At 39.0% G+C, this 20401-nt stretch overlaps 1 protein-coding gene across 1 annotated transcript in view; it reads left to right on the plus strand.

Moving 5' to 3' along the window:
- Window positions 1–20401, plus strand: part of LOC121522980 (glypican-6-like) — a 189141-nt gene that overhangs the window by 39133 nt on the left and 129607 nt on the right. Inside the window, exon 2 of the mRNA XM_041807688.1 lies at window positions 4519–4677. Within this exon, the coding sequence (XP_041663622.1) occupies window positions 4519–4677 (159 nt within the window). The remainder of the gene's footprint in view (window positions 1–4518; window positions 4678–20401) is intronic.

Raw genomic sequence — 20401 nt, forward strand, 5'->3', positions numbered from 1 at the left:
AGGTCTTTAAAGATTAAGTTCACGCTAGGGATGCACAATATTATTGGCCAGATATTAGCTAAAAAGGGCAAATATCGGTATTGGCAGATATCACAATTTCTGCCGATATTTCTGCCGATATTTTGGACATGTATATCAGCATATATCGACTGTAAAAAATTGGCCATATATATACTAATAAATTAACAGAGTTTTAGGCCATATATATATTTAAATATCAGTATCAATATCAGCATTGGCTAAAATAAATCTGTCAATATTAGCATATTGGATATTGGCAAAAATCCAATATTGTGCATCCCTACTTCACACCAGCAACTCCAACAAAAAAAGTATTTTTTTAATCAATTTTTAAATCCATTTTTAATAGTATCTCACGGTAGCTTAGCATTAGCCACCATCTAGATCTTCCTACATAAATGTCACGTCACAAAAAAAGCGCACAGCTCTTTTGTAAATATTAAAATATTTTGAGGATTTTTTTGGTCACGGGACGATTATTTTTTCACTTTTTGTTCTCCATGAGATGGGAGAACAAGTTTGTGCAGAAAGAAAGTCTGTCATTATTGTCTACTGTGTGTCACACATAATAATCTTTGAATTATAACTTCTGTTAAATTTTTCTTTTGTCTTTATAGTCCCATAACTCTATTAAGTTTCCAGTGACTTTACTGCAGCACAGATATTCTTTAAGCCCAGGTTGCCCTGAAAAATTATGTTTAGACATTGACTGTGCACCACAGGGTAGATGTTGTACAAGCTTTTAAAGACAAGAAGTCCAGGCAAGACAAAGTAGCTAGAAAATAGCTTAGGGCTCAGAGGGTTAAAGGTGTGTTTCAAGTGATGACTTTTATGTTTTAAGCCCATGATGATTAAAAGAAGCGTGCTGTGGCATGGAACAAAGTCAGAGAAGCAACTGTAAACACGGTTGCTCTGTACACTCAGGCACGTCTGCTAAAGCTAAGTTAAACTGATGATAACCATGCTATCTCTGAGAAGCTCTGAACATTAAAGTCTGTATTTGTTATTTAGTGTGACACACTTCAGCAGTGGAGAAATGAAACTTAAACTAGAGATGTAGTTACAAAGAAATGAACAGTGATCTCATGTTCAACATAAATTCTGAGTCTGCCATCACAGGTTTTGTTTTTTTGGGCAGTGGTTTTCTACTGGCTGGGCGTGAGGACCTCCACCTCCCGATGAGAAATCAGGGCCTAAATTCTTCAAAATGTTCAACCACTTAAATGCATTTAATGACAAAAGATAGACATTGGACCATAAATGCAACAAAAGAGATTGGACAAAGTTTTAAAAAGTACAATATTACAGAAGGACAAGTATGCATACATTTTTTCCACAAGAAAGCATGGAAATTTAGCCATTTCTTTGGGAATTTTGTATTTAAATAGGTGAAATCAGCTTTGCTATCCAGTAAAAGGAGATAAACAAGTTGAAATCTTCTGTCATCTTATGGCCTTTATGCATCATACATTTTTTTCTGCAATTTTTTCCCCTGGCACTTGTTTGCAACCCACTGGAAACAGCTCTGCGCCCCACTTTTGGGCCCCAACCCACCAGTCGAGAACCACCATTTTAGGGGGACAAAGAGAGTTGTAACACCTGACTATGCTTTTAAATAGATTATCTCTTTCAATTGTGTTACACCGTGATGCAGTACCAGTAATGGAAATAGGGGGAAGCAGCAATATATTTTTAGGCCATATTGCCCAGCCCTACTCTCCAGCTCTGCTGACTCAGCATTCTAAAGTGGGGTGATGGTGATGTAACTGTTTAATGAGCAACCACTGACTCCCACAAAATGTTTCATATGCCCATTTATTCTCGACAGTTTCCACATCTTTGGAGGATGTTGGGAGACCATTTTCTCCCTCACTTTTGTCTTGTCTGGTTCCCTACAAGATGAAACCACCAGACTCTGCTTTGTAGTGGGGATTCCTCTGGACTAACAGGCTGTTGTCTGTTTCTGCCTCATGATAGACTCCTTAAACTAATCTATACTGAGGACAAATGTCCCAAGTTTTTTTTCACCTTTGACTCTTAAGAGTTCAACCTGTTGCTTTCTCAATGTAGTAACAGTTCCTCTTGCATGCGCGATGTGTTTCACTGTTGTTACAGTATTATTTATCTTTTTAATACATAATTAATATTTATTTTTTGCACATGCATGCCCCTCAGCCTTGAAAGCTGACCTACACTCTTGAGTGATGTTCAAATTAGTCATGTGCTTTCTGTAATCCTTTGTCCTCAGCATAATTCTGCAGTTTTTGACCGTGAAATTAAGAAATGCTGTGACAGACCAAGTCTGCTTTATCTATGTCTCTATTAAAATGGTTTCATAGGAGAATGGAATCATGCAGACCATTAACTTTTGATTCACTTCAGTATTTCCCCAATGTCATCTATTATTTACTGTGTGAGAGAATATATTATATCACTTCTCTCCTATGATTTCACTCGGATAACTCCTTGTCAGCTCTGCGTCTTGTTGTCAGACAAACTGAGCAACTTTGACATTGTTCAGGATCCCCATAAATAATGAGTATTTACATAGAAAGCAGAATAGAATGTGTTCAGGAGAATACAGCTTTTATTTTTTTTAATGTTTCCATCAGCTGATTGTAATAATGTATAAAAGCACAGGATAGTCTTAAACATAGATATCATTTATAACTGACAGATAACATGAATGAATTTGTGGGCTTAAGCCAGCTGAAAAAGTGTTTATCTGAAACTTACCAGGTAAAAATTACCTTAGCATAATTCTCAAGCTTTAAATAAAAGTCAATGGATTTTTTCCATATCTATGTGATATAAATTATCAGCATTCATTGTGTGCGTTTTGCACCTAGTTTGTTGAAGTTGCCATTGCTTTAAATGGTTTGATTATTTTTCCATGTTAAATTAAATCCTCCCTAAATTAATTTCTTGAGCTCCCTCTTCCTTCTTTTCTACAAAAAGGTTAAAAGAAACATTGAAGTCTCTCATAATTGTGAAAAGATTTAAGCCTACTTTTAAACTAGCAGTACATTGAAAACCAGGGGCTTTTATTTCACTTGGTTGTGATTGAAAACAATGCAGCCAGCATAGTAATAGAACAGAGAACAGACAGTTTCACTGGACCTAGTTAAGTGAACATTATCAAGAATTAATGGACACCCTGCAGCCAATCAGTGTTGAGTATCCCCCAAGGACCACTGAATGAGCATACTGAAATCATTTACATAGCAACCTTTGACACTGCATTGGTTGGGGAAGAAATTACAATAACCATGGGTTAGCACATCATTAGCAAGCTACATCATGTGGGGTTACAGGCCACGGAAAAAGGCTATTAAAAATATATATTCAAATTACAATGCAAGCAAACTACAGATTAAAAGCTTTTTAAGACAAAAAGTCCAGGCAAGACAAAATAGGTAAAAAATAGCCCAAGGCTCAGGCAATTCAATTATCTTCATTAACGTTATTAAATGATCTTCTGTGCACAAGTGATCAGTGATAAATGCAATACATGTAGATTTCACCACCTCTGTCTCTAAATCACATCACATCAAAAGATAATGACAGGGGTAGTGAGGAATCATAGATTTTCTGCTGCTCTATCCCACTAACAAAAACAAACTAAAAACAAACTTCAAACAGGTTGTAAGACAAACTGGAGGAGTTTGGCAGAACAAATTATGCAGCTGATGCCTAGAATAATAGAGGTCCATCACAAGTAAGCAGCACAAAACATGAATGAGACACAGCAACAGAAAAGCAGTTCATGCTTCCTTAAGTTTCAGTCTTCGCTGTCACATTTAGTGTTTACACAGTCGTGCCTAACATGACAGACAAGACATGTCCCTTTACAACTATAAAATTTATGGATTCCTACGGTTTTGAAAGATATTTTGGTAATGTGAGTGCTCCATTAAAAATACCTGTGACATAGTTTGTCATTTTTGTTTAAATATTCAGACATTTGAATGTGAAAATTTTATGTATCGTACCTTTAAATGACTTGGCCCAATTGGAGACATATTTTCCCTATAATGAGACCCATGAGACTTGATAGCAGCATCAATAAACTCAAACATTATTGTTTTTCAGGCTTTGAAAAACATGGAACTGGTGCTCAAAGACTCTTGCTGCTATGAAAACTTTATTACAACATTGTAAGAGTCAACTCAGATGGAATGAGACCAATTCAGTGCAATTCAATGAGCTTCATGGCATGGAAAACGTGTTGACATTTAAACAATAGCAGAAAAACAGATTAAGGTGTTATAATTGGCATGCTATACATTTGAAATAGGTTTTTCCAATGCATATTGAAATTGAAGGTTTTCACGTACTTACAGATTAGTTGATAAAATTATAGGCTCTCTAGATTCAAGTAAAAATGAACTTCCTGTGTCTAAGCCAAGTCTCTGATATCAAGGATTTTTTTAATACTTGAGCTATGTGACATTTTTTCAGATGACTTAAACACTGCTTTTTAATCTCTTTTTGCAGGTGAACATCTTCGTGTATGCCCCCAGGGAAACACATGTTGCACCCAGGAAATGGAAGACAAGTTCGGCCAGCAGAGTAAACAGGACTTTGAGAATCTGATGGATGAAATGAGCCATGAATTGAGAACCACTTTTGTTTCCAGACATAAAAGATTTGATGGTGAGTCTTTTTTCCTTCATGCTTTTATATGAGTTAATTTTCCTTGTGTGTTTCTTCCTTTTGAACAGTTTTCATGGTCATTCACTGTAGAACAAAATGCTGCAATAAGGAAAATCAAAGGATGGAGACAGTATGTGGTAATTTGAAAAGGTTCACTGTTTGTTCTTCTGAAGCTGTCCTCCCTCGTGAGGAGACGAGATGTGAAAATCTCATTAATATGCCTTGGAGTGGAGAACTCTCTTGTTGGATTAGTCAAACATGGCTCCTTGCACAGCAGATTGGCAGCTTGAACAACAGCAGAGAGCCAAACTGTGAATTAGAAAGGTTGTTTGTTGGTCTGCGGCTGTTTGTGATCTTGTCTTAGCCCTTATTGCGACTCTCTTGACCACGGCACATTCACCAGGCCTCTGCTGACTGGGGGGTGGGGCAGATGTGCTCATTACTGCACCAAGCCTCTCTCTACCTCTCTACTTCTCCCTCATGGTATCCTCCTCTGTGGAGTCTGCTTCTTCTAGTTACAGTTTAATGAGAAGTAATAATCCCTCCAGCTCCAGACATTATACTGTGTGGGAAGCAGCAGCTTATCACTGTGGACAATAGTAAGAGGTTATGGAGGTGAAAATTGTCAAGCATGGCCACCTGTCAGCATTGTTAGAAATGCAGCCTTCCATAAGTAATCACTGATAAAGGTTTTAAATAATGTCCTAATCCCCCTTCTCTCCAAGTGCATGTGTAGACAAACCTCAGCTCTCTTCAAGGTATTGCACTGTTTGATTTAAAATAAAACATAATGAGTTATAGGACTTTGTAGATGTGAGGGATGATGAGAGTCACAGAACAAACAATGTTAAAACCCAAGGATTTGTTCACTTTAGTTGATAAATATGTAATTTAATCATTTAAAATTATCATGACGAAAAATGTGGTGACGTTAAACTAAACCAACCTTGGCTGAAGTCATGAACAATCTGTATTCTCTAAAAAGCTTGATACAAGGTATTTAAAGCTCCTTTGAGGTGTTTTGAACTGCTGAGAAACAGACAACAATTACCATAAATGCCTGTAATTTATCTATTAAAGTAAACAAGACAATCAGCATTGACTGAATATTTCATTGTAGTTATTTTTTGTGCCTGAAACATCTGCTTGAGGTAGAAGGGATTCTTGATGAGTAATAGGTTTGACTAGGCTGGGGTGGCAGTACAGTAATACCACATCCCAGATGTTAAAAAAGCAGCAAGGGTTTTCCTTCAAATGTTCATTTAAAACATTTTTTGTGCAATGTGTACATGTTAGGATTGGTAATGCTGTAGTTTGGTCATTGTTAAAATATTAGATGGATGGATCACATCTGGCTGCCCATGTGGCTTTAAGATTGTGGACCGAGGATGCATTGCGAGCCGTGTGGCAAAGAAAGAAACTTTAGCTTGCAGTGACAAACTCGGTATGGTAACCTTACCACACAGAAACTCGGTGGCCAAACGCTGATCCAACAGCAGTCACGCTCATGTTTATGTAAGTGAAGGTGCTGCACTGGATATAAATGGACACAGCAAAGTAAATCAACAACACGGCAGAGACAATGAGACAACAAATGCAATTCAATGAATGCACATTGCAATTTTTTTCCCCAGATTAAGCCTCTCAATTCTTACCAAGGTGTGTGATTAGAGTCTGATGTCCAATTAGATCCCAAGGTGAGCAGAGGTGAGCCCATCAATGTTTCTTCCACAGTTTGGGTGTCTCCTGACCTTGCAAAGTAGATTGATTCACCCATTTCCGTGTTTCTTATTGGCAAATCCATTTTTCAAAGATCCCATCTGAACAGTTTGGGCCAAGTTAGAAAGTGACAGGACCAATCAACGTCAACAGGCAGTAGTTTCGGGTGCGGCAGAGTCGTGGCGTATGCAAACAGCGAGAAGAGGCCGGTGCAAGTATGGTGGAAGACATTAGCATAGATGCTGCTAAAGCATCAGTTTTATCAGAACTTGACATTTCATATACTCGTATACTGACATGTCTACAGTCGGCATGGTTAGCGTTATGCAGCTATCAATGGAGTTTATTTGTCGGTAGGGGTGCACCTTGGTTTGGGGCGATGACGTCACATGTTTTGTTCATCTGATGGGCCCATAAAGATGTGACAGACAGAACGTTCATCCAATCACCCTCCAAGTTTTTTTTCAAAGGCCCTGCCTTTTCCCAAACGCCATCCATGGAAGGTTTTCCAGATTGACGTGTGTCAGGTCAGGTGTCTCCAGCAAGTGAAAAATCCATGGCGGCAGGAGTAAAATTTTTGACAAGAGCAGGACTTGTATTGTCTTACTGGTAGAGGAAGAAGAGTTGCATGTCCTTCTTTAGATACTGATAGTCTCTCTGCAGCACTCCTGTCCTGATGATGTCGAATGAAGAAAGCTTTTTGTGAGGACAGCATCACAAGAGCTTTTGTAGTCCTGCAGTTTCTCCTAAGGTCCCCTCCAATGAGGGACTGAGATATGTCCTTTTCATACCTTGTTGTGAAGTGCTGCAATGATTCCTGAGATGATGAGTCCCACAGTTGTTTATGACCCTTTGTTCAAGATTTCCCTCTGAAACTAACAAGATTCAGGCTCTTATTATTTATGCATTGGGTCTGCACCAAGCGAAGTTGTACCAGAAAAGAAAAACCCAGAAAAACTAACCAAAACTTTTAAAACTAGGGTTAAACATAAGTGTGCTGCCATGTCTGACAACATATCCTTGACTCCCTTTTAGCCTGACCCAGCTGGGTCCAAGGGTAGGGTTGAGGATCCTGGCCATGGGCCATGTCATGGAAGGTCTTGGGCTTGGGCAGAGGATCTAACATCTACTTCACATTATCAGATCTAAGAATAGTTTTGATTATTTTCTAAAACAACTTCTGAGCAAGAGAAAGAGAGAGGAAAAATTTGTGCATAAGTTCCATCGCCCACAGAAGTTTAGGAAAAAATAACCATAATTTTAAAACCATTAGTCATCATTCAAGAAACATTTTATTGTTCACAGGTATACACTTTGCTCACCAACAATTGCTTGTTCAGAACTGCTTTTAAAAATGTTATTTTTTGTCACCCGCTCCACAGGGGGCGCCACAATCAACACCAGCACAAAGTTTCCCACAGAGGCTTTAAAAGCAGAATGAAAAGAAAAATGTTGTAATTGCAAGTACTGGTTATGAAATCCGGAAAAGCTAAAAGACAAAAGAAAGTTTGAAGAATTTTTGAAGTGTACTGAGGCTCCACAGGGAAACTTCTCCTATAGTTTTAACAGAAAATCAAAAGCATAAGCTGGGTTCAAAAAAAAGCATAGGGAATTGAAGACAGACATATTTTGTGTTTGAAAACCTGCCTGTGTATCTGATAAAAGATGACATTTATTCTGTATATCTCATCCAGTTACAATAAATCTTTAAGCAGCTTAATGTAAATGAAGCAAACAACATTTATACTACAACAGCTAGAATCAGAGAACTTCACTTCCACCCACGACTGTCAATCCCACAAAAGCATTATGTCTCTCTCATTCTTTTCAACACAAAATCTCAGAATGCCCCGAGGAAACAGCTTTTTATTTGATCCAAACAATCTCTCTGAGTCGAAGATGAAATGATTCAAATTTGACGGTCAAAGATCAAGGACTTTATGTTTCTGGAAAAACAGCCATATTGCTGTAACTCAAGGATTGATTTGGTTGTTATGAGACATTTCACAAAAAGTCTTGTAGGATAAATGATGAAGCAGAGAAATGTTTTACCCACTAGGTCAATGGTCTTTCATTATTTAAGAAGGTCTTGAAGAAAAAAGTGTCTATTCATGTCTTGTTCTTGTGGCGGTAGAATCACAGAAAATCTCAATGTTTTCACATTTGGCCTACTTTGGTTTAAAGATGTTTTTGTTATATTCTGATGGTCAAAGGTCTCTGTGACCTCTCCTCCATCTCACTCATGTCCCATCTTTCTCAGACCACACGCTGTTAAGTATCACTCTTTGGAAAACTCATGGGTCGGTGCACACTGCAACTTAGCTGGATAGCAGGAGAATACAACTGTGTGGCTTTAGGTCTAGTTTTTACAAAATATTACTGATAGAGGTTCAGTGGGTGCAAAATAACATAACAGCAGTGATATTCAACGCGTGGCTCTAGACCACATGTGGCTCTTTTGTGATCATTTGTGGCTCTTTTATGTCTTCATTTGAAATATTATCCCCCAAGAAAACCTTTATAAAGGGAAACTATGACCTCAGAAATTAACCACTGCAAGTCACATTAATCAGTTTGAATCCCCACATTAATACAGTTGGTTTTAATTTTCAATCTTTATTTTTTTGTCTGTACATTTACATTGCCCTTGTTTGCAAATTTTTTTTGCCTTTTTTCAATTTTTTTTTGGTTCTTTTAATCCATTTTTACTGCTTTAAGCCCACTTTGTCATGTCTCTTTGCCCATTTTTACTACTTCTATCCCATTTCTGCCTCCAGTTTTTTGCCTCTTTTATCCTGCTTTCTGCTATTTGCAATTATTTCCCTTTTTGCCATTTTTTGCCACTTTTCGCCAATTTAAGCCGCATCTTGCCATTGAATGCTGTTGTTTTCAGCGTTCTAACCATTGTTTGCTGCTTTTTGACCATTGTTCCCACAGTTTTGCCCATTTTAGTCACTTTTACACTCATTTTTTGCCATGCTTTGGTGCTTTTTGACAAATTTTCACACATTTTTGCCCATTTTAGTCACTTTTACATTTCTTTTTTGCAATGTGTTTGCTGTTTTTTTTGGTCATTTTTTGCCTCCTGTAACTCATTTTTTAGTAACTTCTCATCCATTTCTGCCACTTACTGCCCTATTCTGCTGCTATTTCTCCCTGTTTTTCCACTTTTTGCCATTTTATGCCTACTTTGCCCCTTTTTGCCCCTTGTTGTCACTTTTTTGCCTCTGTATGACAATTATTTGCCACCTTGTACTTATTTTTATAGCCACTTGAATCAGTTATTGCCACTTTTCACCACTTACATTGTGGCTCTTGGAAAGGCATTTATCAACAATTTGACTCTTTGATGGAGCAGGATTAAGTAACGCTGCATTACAGATTGATCAACATGAAGCCACATTATTCCTGTATAATTATACTCAACACTTGCAAAGATTCATGTTATTGAAGTTTTTCAAATCTTTGTCCAAAAGGTGAATGTCAAAGTGTAGATTTTCATATTGAGCCATTAAAAACATGCAATGTTAACAGCTGAAAGGGTTTGAGTGATGAATAGTGCAGTTTAACACTCACTTGTCTGTGTCTTGTCTTTCAATACCCCCTTTATTTTTCCCTACAAACTATTCAACATATAATATGAAATGAACACACTTGGGTTACAGCGTGCAGCTCTCAAATGATGCGCATTGCCCAGAAACTCAATGTCACAAATGCCTGTCTGTTTCCTTTTTTCCAGGAAACTTCTTAAGCTTACATGTGATTCCTGGAAGCTTGCATAAATAAATAAGTGTTATTTTGATCAGCTGCTGTCAGAGTAGTGGATGTCAAAAGAGGACTCCTGTGAGGGAGGAGATGGGGTTTGTGCAGCAGCACTTAGATGCATGACTCCAGGCACCCCTCGTTCCTCTTGGGGATTGCTGCCACTCTCCATAATTTCATCGCTGTCAGAGCAGAGGCCATATGCAGGTTTTAGCCCTGAAGCCCTCAGCTGACGAGGGACTTGGTGTCTACCTGGGGCTCAGATCACCACTTCATTTGGGAAATCTGAGATACCGGTTCCAAGGTTTTTGACCTCATCATTAAATAAGTTTTAGTGTTTGAAGATATGTGAATATTGGACCAGGAAGTGAAAAATGCCTCTTTTAAGTTGTAGAAGTTGTTGCTAAAGTCCTTAAGGCAACCATTTTTCCATTTCTAAAGTAATTGTGCAGGTCTTCAGACACACAAGAAACACAAGGATTCAAAGAATACAGAGCTTTTTGTTCCTTGAGATGCTCTTTAACATCTACTTAGCACCTGACTTTGGAGTCCCTCCTACACAGAGTCGGTGTATGTGTGTTTTTCTTCCTTTTCTTTATGCAGAGTTTGTGTTGAGTGTTGCTGAAGCTGACAGTAGCTGGCCAGCCCACGCATACCTGACACCACAGCCTGTGTGTCACAGCGAGAGGGCACAGCCTCAACTCTGCCAAGACCAGCCGAGCAGAAATACTAAAATATCCATAACAACCTGTTACACAGTACAGCTGTTTCAGTGTAAGAAAGAAACAGCATTATCTGGGCCTGGAATGTCAACATACAGCCAGAGTTACTAACAAGTATATTGAGTAACATTTGTAAACAAGTTGCATGTTTGAGAATTTATGTTTCACACATGATTGTGAGGCTGATATTCACCACGAATAAAGCTGGCACAGAAGATTGTCTCAGACAAGAAAATGATTTTCCTTTTGTTGTTAAAAATAGTGGTGCTCTCTTACATGCAAAATGCTCCAGACTACATCCTGACATTTTTGGGCAAAAAACAGCCAGATTTTACACCCAACATGGGTGGCTACCCTGACATGAAGTCAGGGTAGGCCAATGTGTTAAACTAGACTTTGTTTATGAATAAAGTGGAATTTTAAAAAGATCTAAAACTGGGAATACATTGTACTGGCAAATTACAGCACTTCTGTTCTGACAGAGACAGTGTCTCAGATTAACAGTCTGTGAGAGTGGTTTTCAGAGATGTACGGTCGCAGCCAGACTGTCTTGGGTCCCCGGACTCTCTGGCCTAGTCCACATGTGGGTATATCTGATTAGGAGGTTTTCCTCCTCTGTCCTCAAAAATAAACCCATTCAAGCACGCAGTGTTTTCAAAAACACCTTAATCTACATGAAAACCCCAAAATGCATGCCATGTTAGCAATAATCTGCCTTTTACTGTGCAGGTAAAGCAGCTCACTCAGAGACAACATTAATGTTCTTGCTCGTGGTTCCTCTTGTTCATCATCATAGTGGGAGAGCATATGTGTGTGTCAAATGTCCAGTTAGCACTAGATTGCACCACATGTCACACACCAGTGATGTCAAACAGAGCACAAATCAGGGCACAGGCCAAAATCTCAGTTTTCCTGGTCTATACATTAACGCTGTAAGAGGAGTTTCTAAAAATCTTCACCTTGGTAGACGTTTTTAAGAAGCTTTGCCTTCAGTTACTGTTTATAGTTTTCAAAAATGCCTGCCTAGATACCTGACAGACAGGTTTGACGCTTGAAATAACATTATGAGAAGCCAAAGGACCATGTGGACTAGCAAGGTACAGTAATCTTACTGGAATTTGCCCAAATGTGACTGAGCTGCTGCCATGACGTCTAAAAGTAATACAGAGGTAGTTGAACTGGGTTTGTAGGGTTCCAAACATGTACTATAAAGCTAACTTGAAGATGGACGAGAAAAGAGAACTTTATGGCGCAAGATGGATTTATTTATGTGAAATGCAAACCTGCGATAAAACATGGATTGGGTGGCTTTCTGCAACAGATAAGCTACATGAGATAACAGTAGTACTGATAATGATTCTCTGTTTCAGTCAATTATGATGAATATCTACAGGGATTTACACTCTGCTGTCGGAGTGTTGCGTTTTGTTCAGCTCCTTACTCAGTCACTCTTTTCTCATCCTCACATCCTCTTCAGTCTTGTACAGAGACAAAGGCTGGTGTGTGACCTAGTGCCATAAAACCGTATGCGCTTCTCTCAAGAAGACTCTGGCCTGCTTTTAAGCTACATGTCATGAATGCAGGCATTCAGGGCACTCTGTGAAATTGGGATCGATGCCGTTCTACTCTTTGGAAGTTTTGTGCCGTCAACAATTTTAGGGTGAAAAAGGTGAATATTGATGATTTAAGTACATTCTTGGCCATTCTCTCACCATGAGCTTTATGGTGATGTGCAGCTGAACAGAATATTAATGTGGTCACTCCTCCTCAGTTGATCCTTGGAGTAACTGACTCACAGGTTATCATCACTGGTTTTAAATATCCTGGCAATCATTGAAACATTCAGAAGCTGGAACCAAAAAGCATAAATCATTGAGTCATGAGTGACACCAATACCAAAGGGTAGAAACCACAGAAGAAAATGTTGTAGGTTTTTGTTGCAGTTTGGGTTATGTACCCAAAATAACGTGGTATATTTGATTTCTGATAGTTCACCACAACCCCCTCTTCCTTATCCTAGTTATCATGATCCATTAGAGAAAGTATGAGTAGGGAAATAATGGCACTGGCTTCTAGGACCACATTTAATATTTATGTTTGCAGAAATCTCTCTAAATATACACACAGGGAAAACCTCTGCCTGTAAAAACAACTTCCTGAGACTTTAATTCCTTTAGGATGAAACACTGATTTGCAAGTATTTGGGTTGTTGGGTTTAAGTTTGTCAGATCTGTGGCTTTTGACTGGGTTGTGTTGTGCCTCTGAAAGCCTTCCTCCTCTAAAAGCACTGTTTTTTTTTTGTTTTTGTTTTTTTGTTTTTTTTGCTGGAGCATTTTGGCAATGCTGAAAAATGCAAGAAGCGTGTTGAGTTTGCATTAATGCTTTTAAATAAAAAAAATCTGAAATTCCTTGAGCAACTTGCCAATACTAAATTGCTGCATATAAAACTAAAATTGAGCCCTTGTGGTTTTCTGCCTCCGCCAACCATTCGAGTTACTGTTTGCATCCAAGGATGTCTTTTCTACTGAAGGACAGTGTAAGTGTGGCCAGGAGGAGGCTGAGGAAAGTATTTATGAGGAGAGAGTATTTGTAAGAATCCAAACATTATTTCTGCAAATATTTCTGGACTTTATGAAGTATTGAACTTGTAGCCTATGCAAATATTGATTTTGTAAGTGTTAAATGCCTTCCACTAGTACATTCCTATTGCTTTCTTTAAGAATGAGCAATGTCATGCTCCTTAAGCAACCTTTTTTGAGTTGCCCTTGAGCAAAGCAAAGACAGCAAGCAAACACACATAAAGCTGCACTGTACTGCCGGCCACCATGTGAGGTTGTGTGTGACCATATGAGTGGAAGCTATGAGGTCCTGAAAAGGGCGGTAAAGGAGTTCTTGTTTCAGAAGCCCTGTAAGACTGTCCAGTTCAAGACGTGAAAAGTAGGTAGAAGCTTCTAACAGGTTTTAACAGATGACATCACATCACCCCAATTTTAGCATCTTTACACTGGCTTCCAGTTAGTTTTAGAATTGATTTTAAGATTTTCCTCATTACTTTTAAAGCACTAAAGGGTCTGGCTTCAATATATGTAACAGAACTTTTAACCCCCTATGAGCCAGCCCACACCCTGAGATCCTCAGGTGGGGGCCTTCTGGCCATTCCAAAGTCGAGACTTATAGCTAAAGGTGACAGGGCCTTTTTCATCAGGGCCCCTCGACTTTGGAACGACCTACCTGAGGATATAAGGCGTACAGGAACAGTCACTGCTTTTAAATCACTTTTTAAAACTCATTTTTATATACTTGCTTTTATGTGATGTCGTCTACTTACTCCTTCCTTTTCCTTTAATCATCATTCTACCTTTTATATCTCCGCTTTTATTATTACATTACTGCTACTATTGCTATTTTACTGTTACTGTTATTGCTACTATTATTTCATTACTACTTCTGATTTTTAGCTTCTTTTAATACCTTTTACTCTTCTTATTTGTTTTTTAATATCCCTTATTCCTCTTATTGTTTTGATATACTATACCCATTATCTTGGGTGGGAAATTTTAGTGTTTAAAGAATGTGTATAAATATGTTAATATATCAATTAAAATAACCTAGTAGTTAAAAAATGAACTTATTTATTAATATTTGTATTAATTGAAGACCTTTTAGAAGAAGGTTTCAGCATTATTAATAATTTAAATGTAGGTAATTTAGCCTATTTAGTTTAATACAATTACAATTTAAAAGATAATAATAAATTCTGTTATTTATTTGCTTTAATTACTGTACCAAAAACGTACCAAACTGTGACTTTTGTACAAATACGAATGATTTAATATTATAATACTGTGAAACTATGAAAACTTACTGCGAAGGGCAAAAAAAAGTGTAATATACTATTAAAGCCGTATCGCCGGGCCTAGGTGAGGGTTAAGATAGGAGGGGTTAGGAACAGCCTGAACAACAGTAAAACTTGCATGTTGCATGGTATACCAGACTTTAAGCCTTTCACTCTAAAACTAGCCTGACCTGAAATTCCTAATTACAAAACATCCAACATAGATGATTATACAGTGTGCTTATAGAAGCTCGTCCCACATAGAAACACACTAATGCAGTTAATGTTGCTAAAGCTAGCCACCGTTCACGTAACTCTGAGGCCATTTCTGAGAGCGGCTATATGCAGCCAGACCCCCCCAGTCATCCTTTTGAGTATCAAGTTATACCTGAGAAAATTAAAGGGATTGGACTACATAGGCACTGACCTTTTGAGGGATATTTGTCTTGACTTAATAGAAGGTCTTTGTAACACATCTGTGATTGCCACTTTGTGACTTACAAAGAGTGAGACTCTCCGCTTACCATGTCCTGCACACTGTGAGCTGTAGACCAATTTGCTCGATATGCAGACTTATAAGTACTCTTTTGGCAGCAAAATTGCCACTTTCATGTACAGGAATAAAAGCTCAGTGAGAGTGCATACCAAGCTGTGTACTTTATGCATTTTCAATAATGACTGAGGCTAGGATATGGGCTCCCTCTGTGATTGGCTGAGTCCTTAAAGAGAAGACACTGAGTGGCTCTGCTGGAGACAGGAGTTAGAGCTGTGCTGCATGGAGTTGGAGAAGTCATTTTTTTTGCAGTGTCTTCAGTGATAATTCACCTTTATTTGACTGCCAGTGAGCACATTTGATAATCATCAGGAAATTAGTTTTCTTGTTGTTGGTGTTTTTGGCTCATTAACTACCCATTATTGGTCTGTGGCCTTGAAATCTGAATCAAAATTCAAAGTAATTAAAACTGCATAAAAATGCCATTCAGCAGGCTCTATTAAAGTCAGTTTGTACTAGCAATAACAGTAACCACAGTGTCTCTGATTGGGCCACTGACTGTCCATCCCATTTCTGTTCACAAAACTCAAGCTGTGTTTATTTTTTGATGAAGTTGAAAATCATAGTGAGTGATGTGGAAAAACGCTTTCAGGAGCATTTCCACACCACAGTCCTGCTCATACAGCCTTGTGAAACTTCATAAACCCCACAACACCCAATCAGACTAACTGGTTTTGTGTGGTTAGAGGTTAAATGTCACCTTCATCAGATTTTTGTTAATGCATATCCAAGCAATGCTAAAGATTTGAAGACCAAGGAGTTTAATGTACTGATTTGTCAGAAGGGTGTCCAAAATATTGCCCGGGGGCCAAATGCGTCCAGTGGTCAAATTTTGATTGGCAGCAAATTCTAGAAATGAAATTAAATATGACTCACATTTGGCTGTATTGCACTTCATAGTTTCAGCATAAGACAGTGCTGCCATGCTATTTCTGCAAACATCTCAACAAGAAGAATTTATTGATGGTTTTTTGTGACTAAACTAAGACAACACTGTACAAAGTAAAATTTTTGGCAATCAGAATAACGGAATAATAATATTCCAGGGGCGTAGCCAGTGGTGGCTAGGACCATTCAGGGCCCCCTGAAATCTCACTGGCATCTCCAAAAACTTGGAATTGATTTTCTATTTGCCTTGTTCGCCATTAAATTGAGATTTTAGCATTAGTTCCGGCAGGCTACAGAGTCGAGCTTAGCCCTGATCAGCTCATCTAATGCAAGCCCTCATCAGCTGACGGCCAGCTGATTTGCCTGAAGCATGCTATTGACTAATTGCTTTCATGCTGCCTTATTCAAGCTGCTCTTGCCTTGCCAGTCTCTGCCGCTCCCCCTGCAAGCTGCTCTTCCAACCCTCCTCCACCCCAGCTCCTCCTTTATTCTGCTTCTGATTTAATCAATGACATATATCTTGTCTTTTGGATTTTAAAATGGCCCCAACATCCTTTTATATTTCTGTTGGTGGCCCTCAGTGGAAAAAGTTTGGAGAACCCTGGTCTAAGTAATGATACCGATCATAACCATTCCAAGACAATGGACCCTGATGTTGCATGGTATACTGACATGTCTGTACTTTTTTGGACTACTTAATCAAAGTGGAATTTTCTGGTGTGTGGTATTATTTAAACATCAAATATGGACACATATTGAGTATCGTGATCCTAAACTGAGTATCTGTATCAGAGTTAAAATTCTGGTACTGTGACATGTCCCTTCAGTTTCACATCCCTGCTTTCTCATTCCTAAAACAAAGCGTGTGCATCATAACTGTGTACAAACACTAAAAAACCTGAAAATGGCAGAAACCAAACATAATTCAGAGTTAGAAAACTGCATGCGTACGTACAACTGCACATAAAGCTCCCATAGTAAATCATGACCAAACCTGGAAATGTGTGCATGTGCATCCACCTCATACTCTGCCTGCTTCACGCCCACATACAATCACAAAAGCTCAGCAAAAGCACCTCATGAATGAAAACACATAAAATGAATCACAGATCAAAGGTTTCCACTGGTGAATTCATGGTGTGACAGAGAAAATAAACCGTAGGACCCACAAATGGAGGTGCTTGTGAATAAAGTGGTGATCTTGAAATAGTGCCAGACCTTTTTTAAAAGAAGTATTTCTATCCTTTTGGAAAGAATGAAGACCTGCTCCCTGTAGATGTGCTTATAAAATGAAACTGCCAATTTTAATGTTATGATAATTTTGAGCTTCCGACTTATTCACCGCCAGGTTCAGAATGTATGTACCCATGCATGGCTCTAAGGTTTCTTATAAGTGCGGGCATTTGTCCCCTCAGTTTAGTTGTTATAGATTAGGAAGAATGCTTGGGGTGTGGCTTGTATAAGTTTGAGGGCCTGTTTTGTGTGTACCCAACATTCTTAGATGAGACCCACTGACCTGTTGATTCTGCTGTCTTCAAGAGATTTGCAAACTATTGAACAGTTATTGCAGTGGCAGAGAGTAAGAGAGACGGAGGGAACCTCCCAGGTGTTAAGCCCGTCCTTTAAGTTTGGGGCGCCCCTTCTGTTTACTGTTGGCCTACCAGTGCTTTAATGTAGCTCAGTGATTCTCAGCTGGTGAGTCAGAACCCAAAAGTGCGTGGTTTGAGCTAGGGCTGGGCGATTACGTCAAAAATCACAATCACGATTAATTGAATTTTTTGCCTCGATTAAGAAAACAGTGATTATTCCACCCCCAACTTCTGACTCTGTTTGTTCTGTGAATGTTTGTAGAATTTTATAACAAATCGAAAGGAACATGCACAGATGACATGCAACAGTTTGTGTTTTTTATTTATTGAAGCAATTGAAATAATAACACATCAGCTGAAATGAAAATGTTTTTTGGTAAAAAGTCAAATTTTCCAAGAAAAGTAGAAATAAACAGCTTGTATTTCTTGCTAACAACAAATTATTTTTTATACTGTTATATAAAAAGTAGAGAATAACTTTGCTGCTCACGCTGCACAGTCGGCTCCATGTTTGAGTTTTAGCAGACCGGCTGGGATGGTGTCACAGTACTTCTTCTTCTCTTGGGTTTCCAGCTGGCTAAGTGCCCTGAGAAACCTGGCTTCCTATCACGTGACTACACAGCCAGTAGTTTGTTTTTAAGGGGATGGTACATTAATAAAAAGAGAATTACAAGGGAAAAACTAAAATGATTGACACGGCAGGTTTACATCTATGGGAGGCTCTAAATGTTTGAGCTGTTTTTGGTGAATCACAAATGTGTACCTGCAAAAAAAAAAATAACATCAGCAAAAATTCTATGATGTACAGAAGTCCTAAGTGGACATGTATCCATATGTTTTATTAAATTCTATTTCCTGTTATAGCTTGGTGATTTAGGTTTTTTTCCCTCAATGTCTTAACTTGTTTTTCCTTCTTATCTGGAGTGAAGAGAGAGAAGCATTTTTTCCAATGTGTTAATTTCTCAAGATCTCTAAAAAAATACAATCAAGATGCACATGTTATTGCAGAAGGGAGAGATTTTAAAAAACGTATGCATTAGGGACGTGCACAATTGGCTGGCTAGAAGATTCAACACCTGTTGCTTTAGTTTTCGGCATGTGAATTATTACATGGTTAACCTAATTCATTATCTTTTGATTAGTACATGCCCACATTTTCAGTCAAATGTTCTGTCTAAAGTGAAACTTGCAGCTCTGGAGAATTATGATATCACTGCTGCCATAATATTCTTTAGTTTGAATGAAAACGATGATGAACTAACAGCACTGATAGCATCCCTTAAGCTCAGAACACACCAGTGCAGTCCAACGATCGGCCTTATTATTTTCTCTGAACAACCCCACACCAGCGACAGCCAGGTACCTATGGAGGCACCTCGCTGCGACACTTGAGGCCATTTCTCCCTTACTGATGCCACAGTCTGTGGCTGGTGGAGTGTTTCCCCATGAGAAAACAGCTGTTCTGTGGAGGGAGGTGATGCCTGGTAGCAGCAGTGGCTGGTGGGAAGTTAAACCATTGACGCTCTGGTATCAGTGTGTTGGGAACAGCTGTGCCAAATGATGCTACGCTCTGGCGTGGCCCCAGTGTGTTTGGGCTTTAGGAGTAGAGCACCTAAACGCTACTTGGCTCTAAAAAAGGGGATATGGTTGAATTTAAGTCGTGAAATGTTGTACTTATATAAGCATTATATAAGAATTGTGTGATGACATTTTTGTGTGTAATGTCATTTGGTTATGTCCAGATCAATGATCTTTGCTGTGACCCTTGTGGAGATTGTAGAGGTCCTTGTGGGGGCTCTTCAGTGTGGAAGTGTTGGGAATACACATCCCCTGGGCCAAAAACAAAGATCCAGGCATTTGAGGCTGCCTTGGATGCTGACATTGTGGAAGTTGTAGAGCTGTTCCTCTACCTTGGCAGTGAAATCCATCGACCCACTGACTGCAAGGCTGAGATCAACCACAGACTTGGATTCCTGGTGGTGATGGGCTTGTTGAGCAAGACAGTGTAGTGTTCCTGGTATCTGAGCATGCAGACAAAAGAGAGTCTTTTGGGCCTTGGTCCTTCTGGTCTTACAGTACTCTTGTGAAGCCTGGATGTGGGCAAGAGGTGTCAGCTGAACTCCTTTGTGACACCTTCCTCCAGGAAAACCCTGTGTCTAATGATGATGTGCTCCGGCGAGTGAGGATGGGAAGGGTCAGCTGGTTGATACATGAACAGCAGCTGTGCTTCTAAGGGCACCTGGCGTGCACCTGGATGCTTTGGTCCAGACACCAGAGATGACTGTGTGCATCATGGAGAGGTTAGCTGGGAGGATACCTGGAGAGATGGAGCATGGGGATGGTTGTCAGAAGGCCAGATTAGTACAGAACCAAGGTTGACATGGCACAGTGCCAAACCGGTATATGCTCCCATACCTGACCCGACCTTCATTCAAGGCATGATTGAAGATGCTAACAGTGATGCTAGCTCTGCTAATTTAAGCCACCATCTACAAGTCAACTTCACATCATTATCCACTGCCTCTGTGATTGCATTTTAAATAAATAGTGCTTAACTCTTACTGTTTCCTTGTTGTTATTTAACTTGAGACTAGCCATAAATGCAACTATTATAATTTGCATTTGTCTGGATCTGGAATTATTGCCTTAGAACATC

The sequence above is a fragment of the Cheilinus undulatus genome, linkage group 15 (assembly GCF_018320785.1).
Source record: "Cheilinus undulatus linkage group 15, ASM1832078v1, whole genome shotgun sequence".
Taxonomy (NCBI): domain Eukaryota; kingdom Metazoa; phylum Chordata; class Actinopteri; order Labriformes; family Labridae; genus Cheilinus; species Cheilinus undulatus.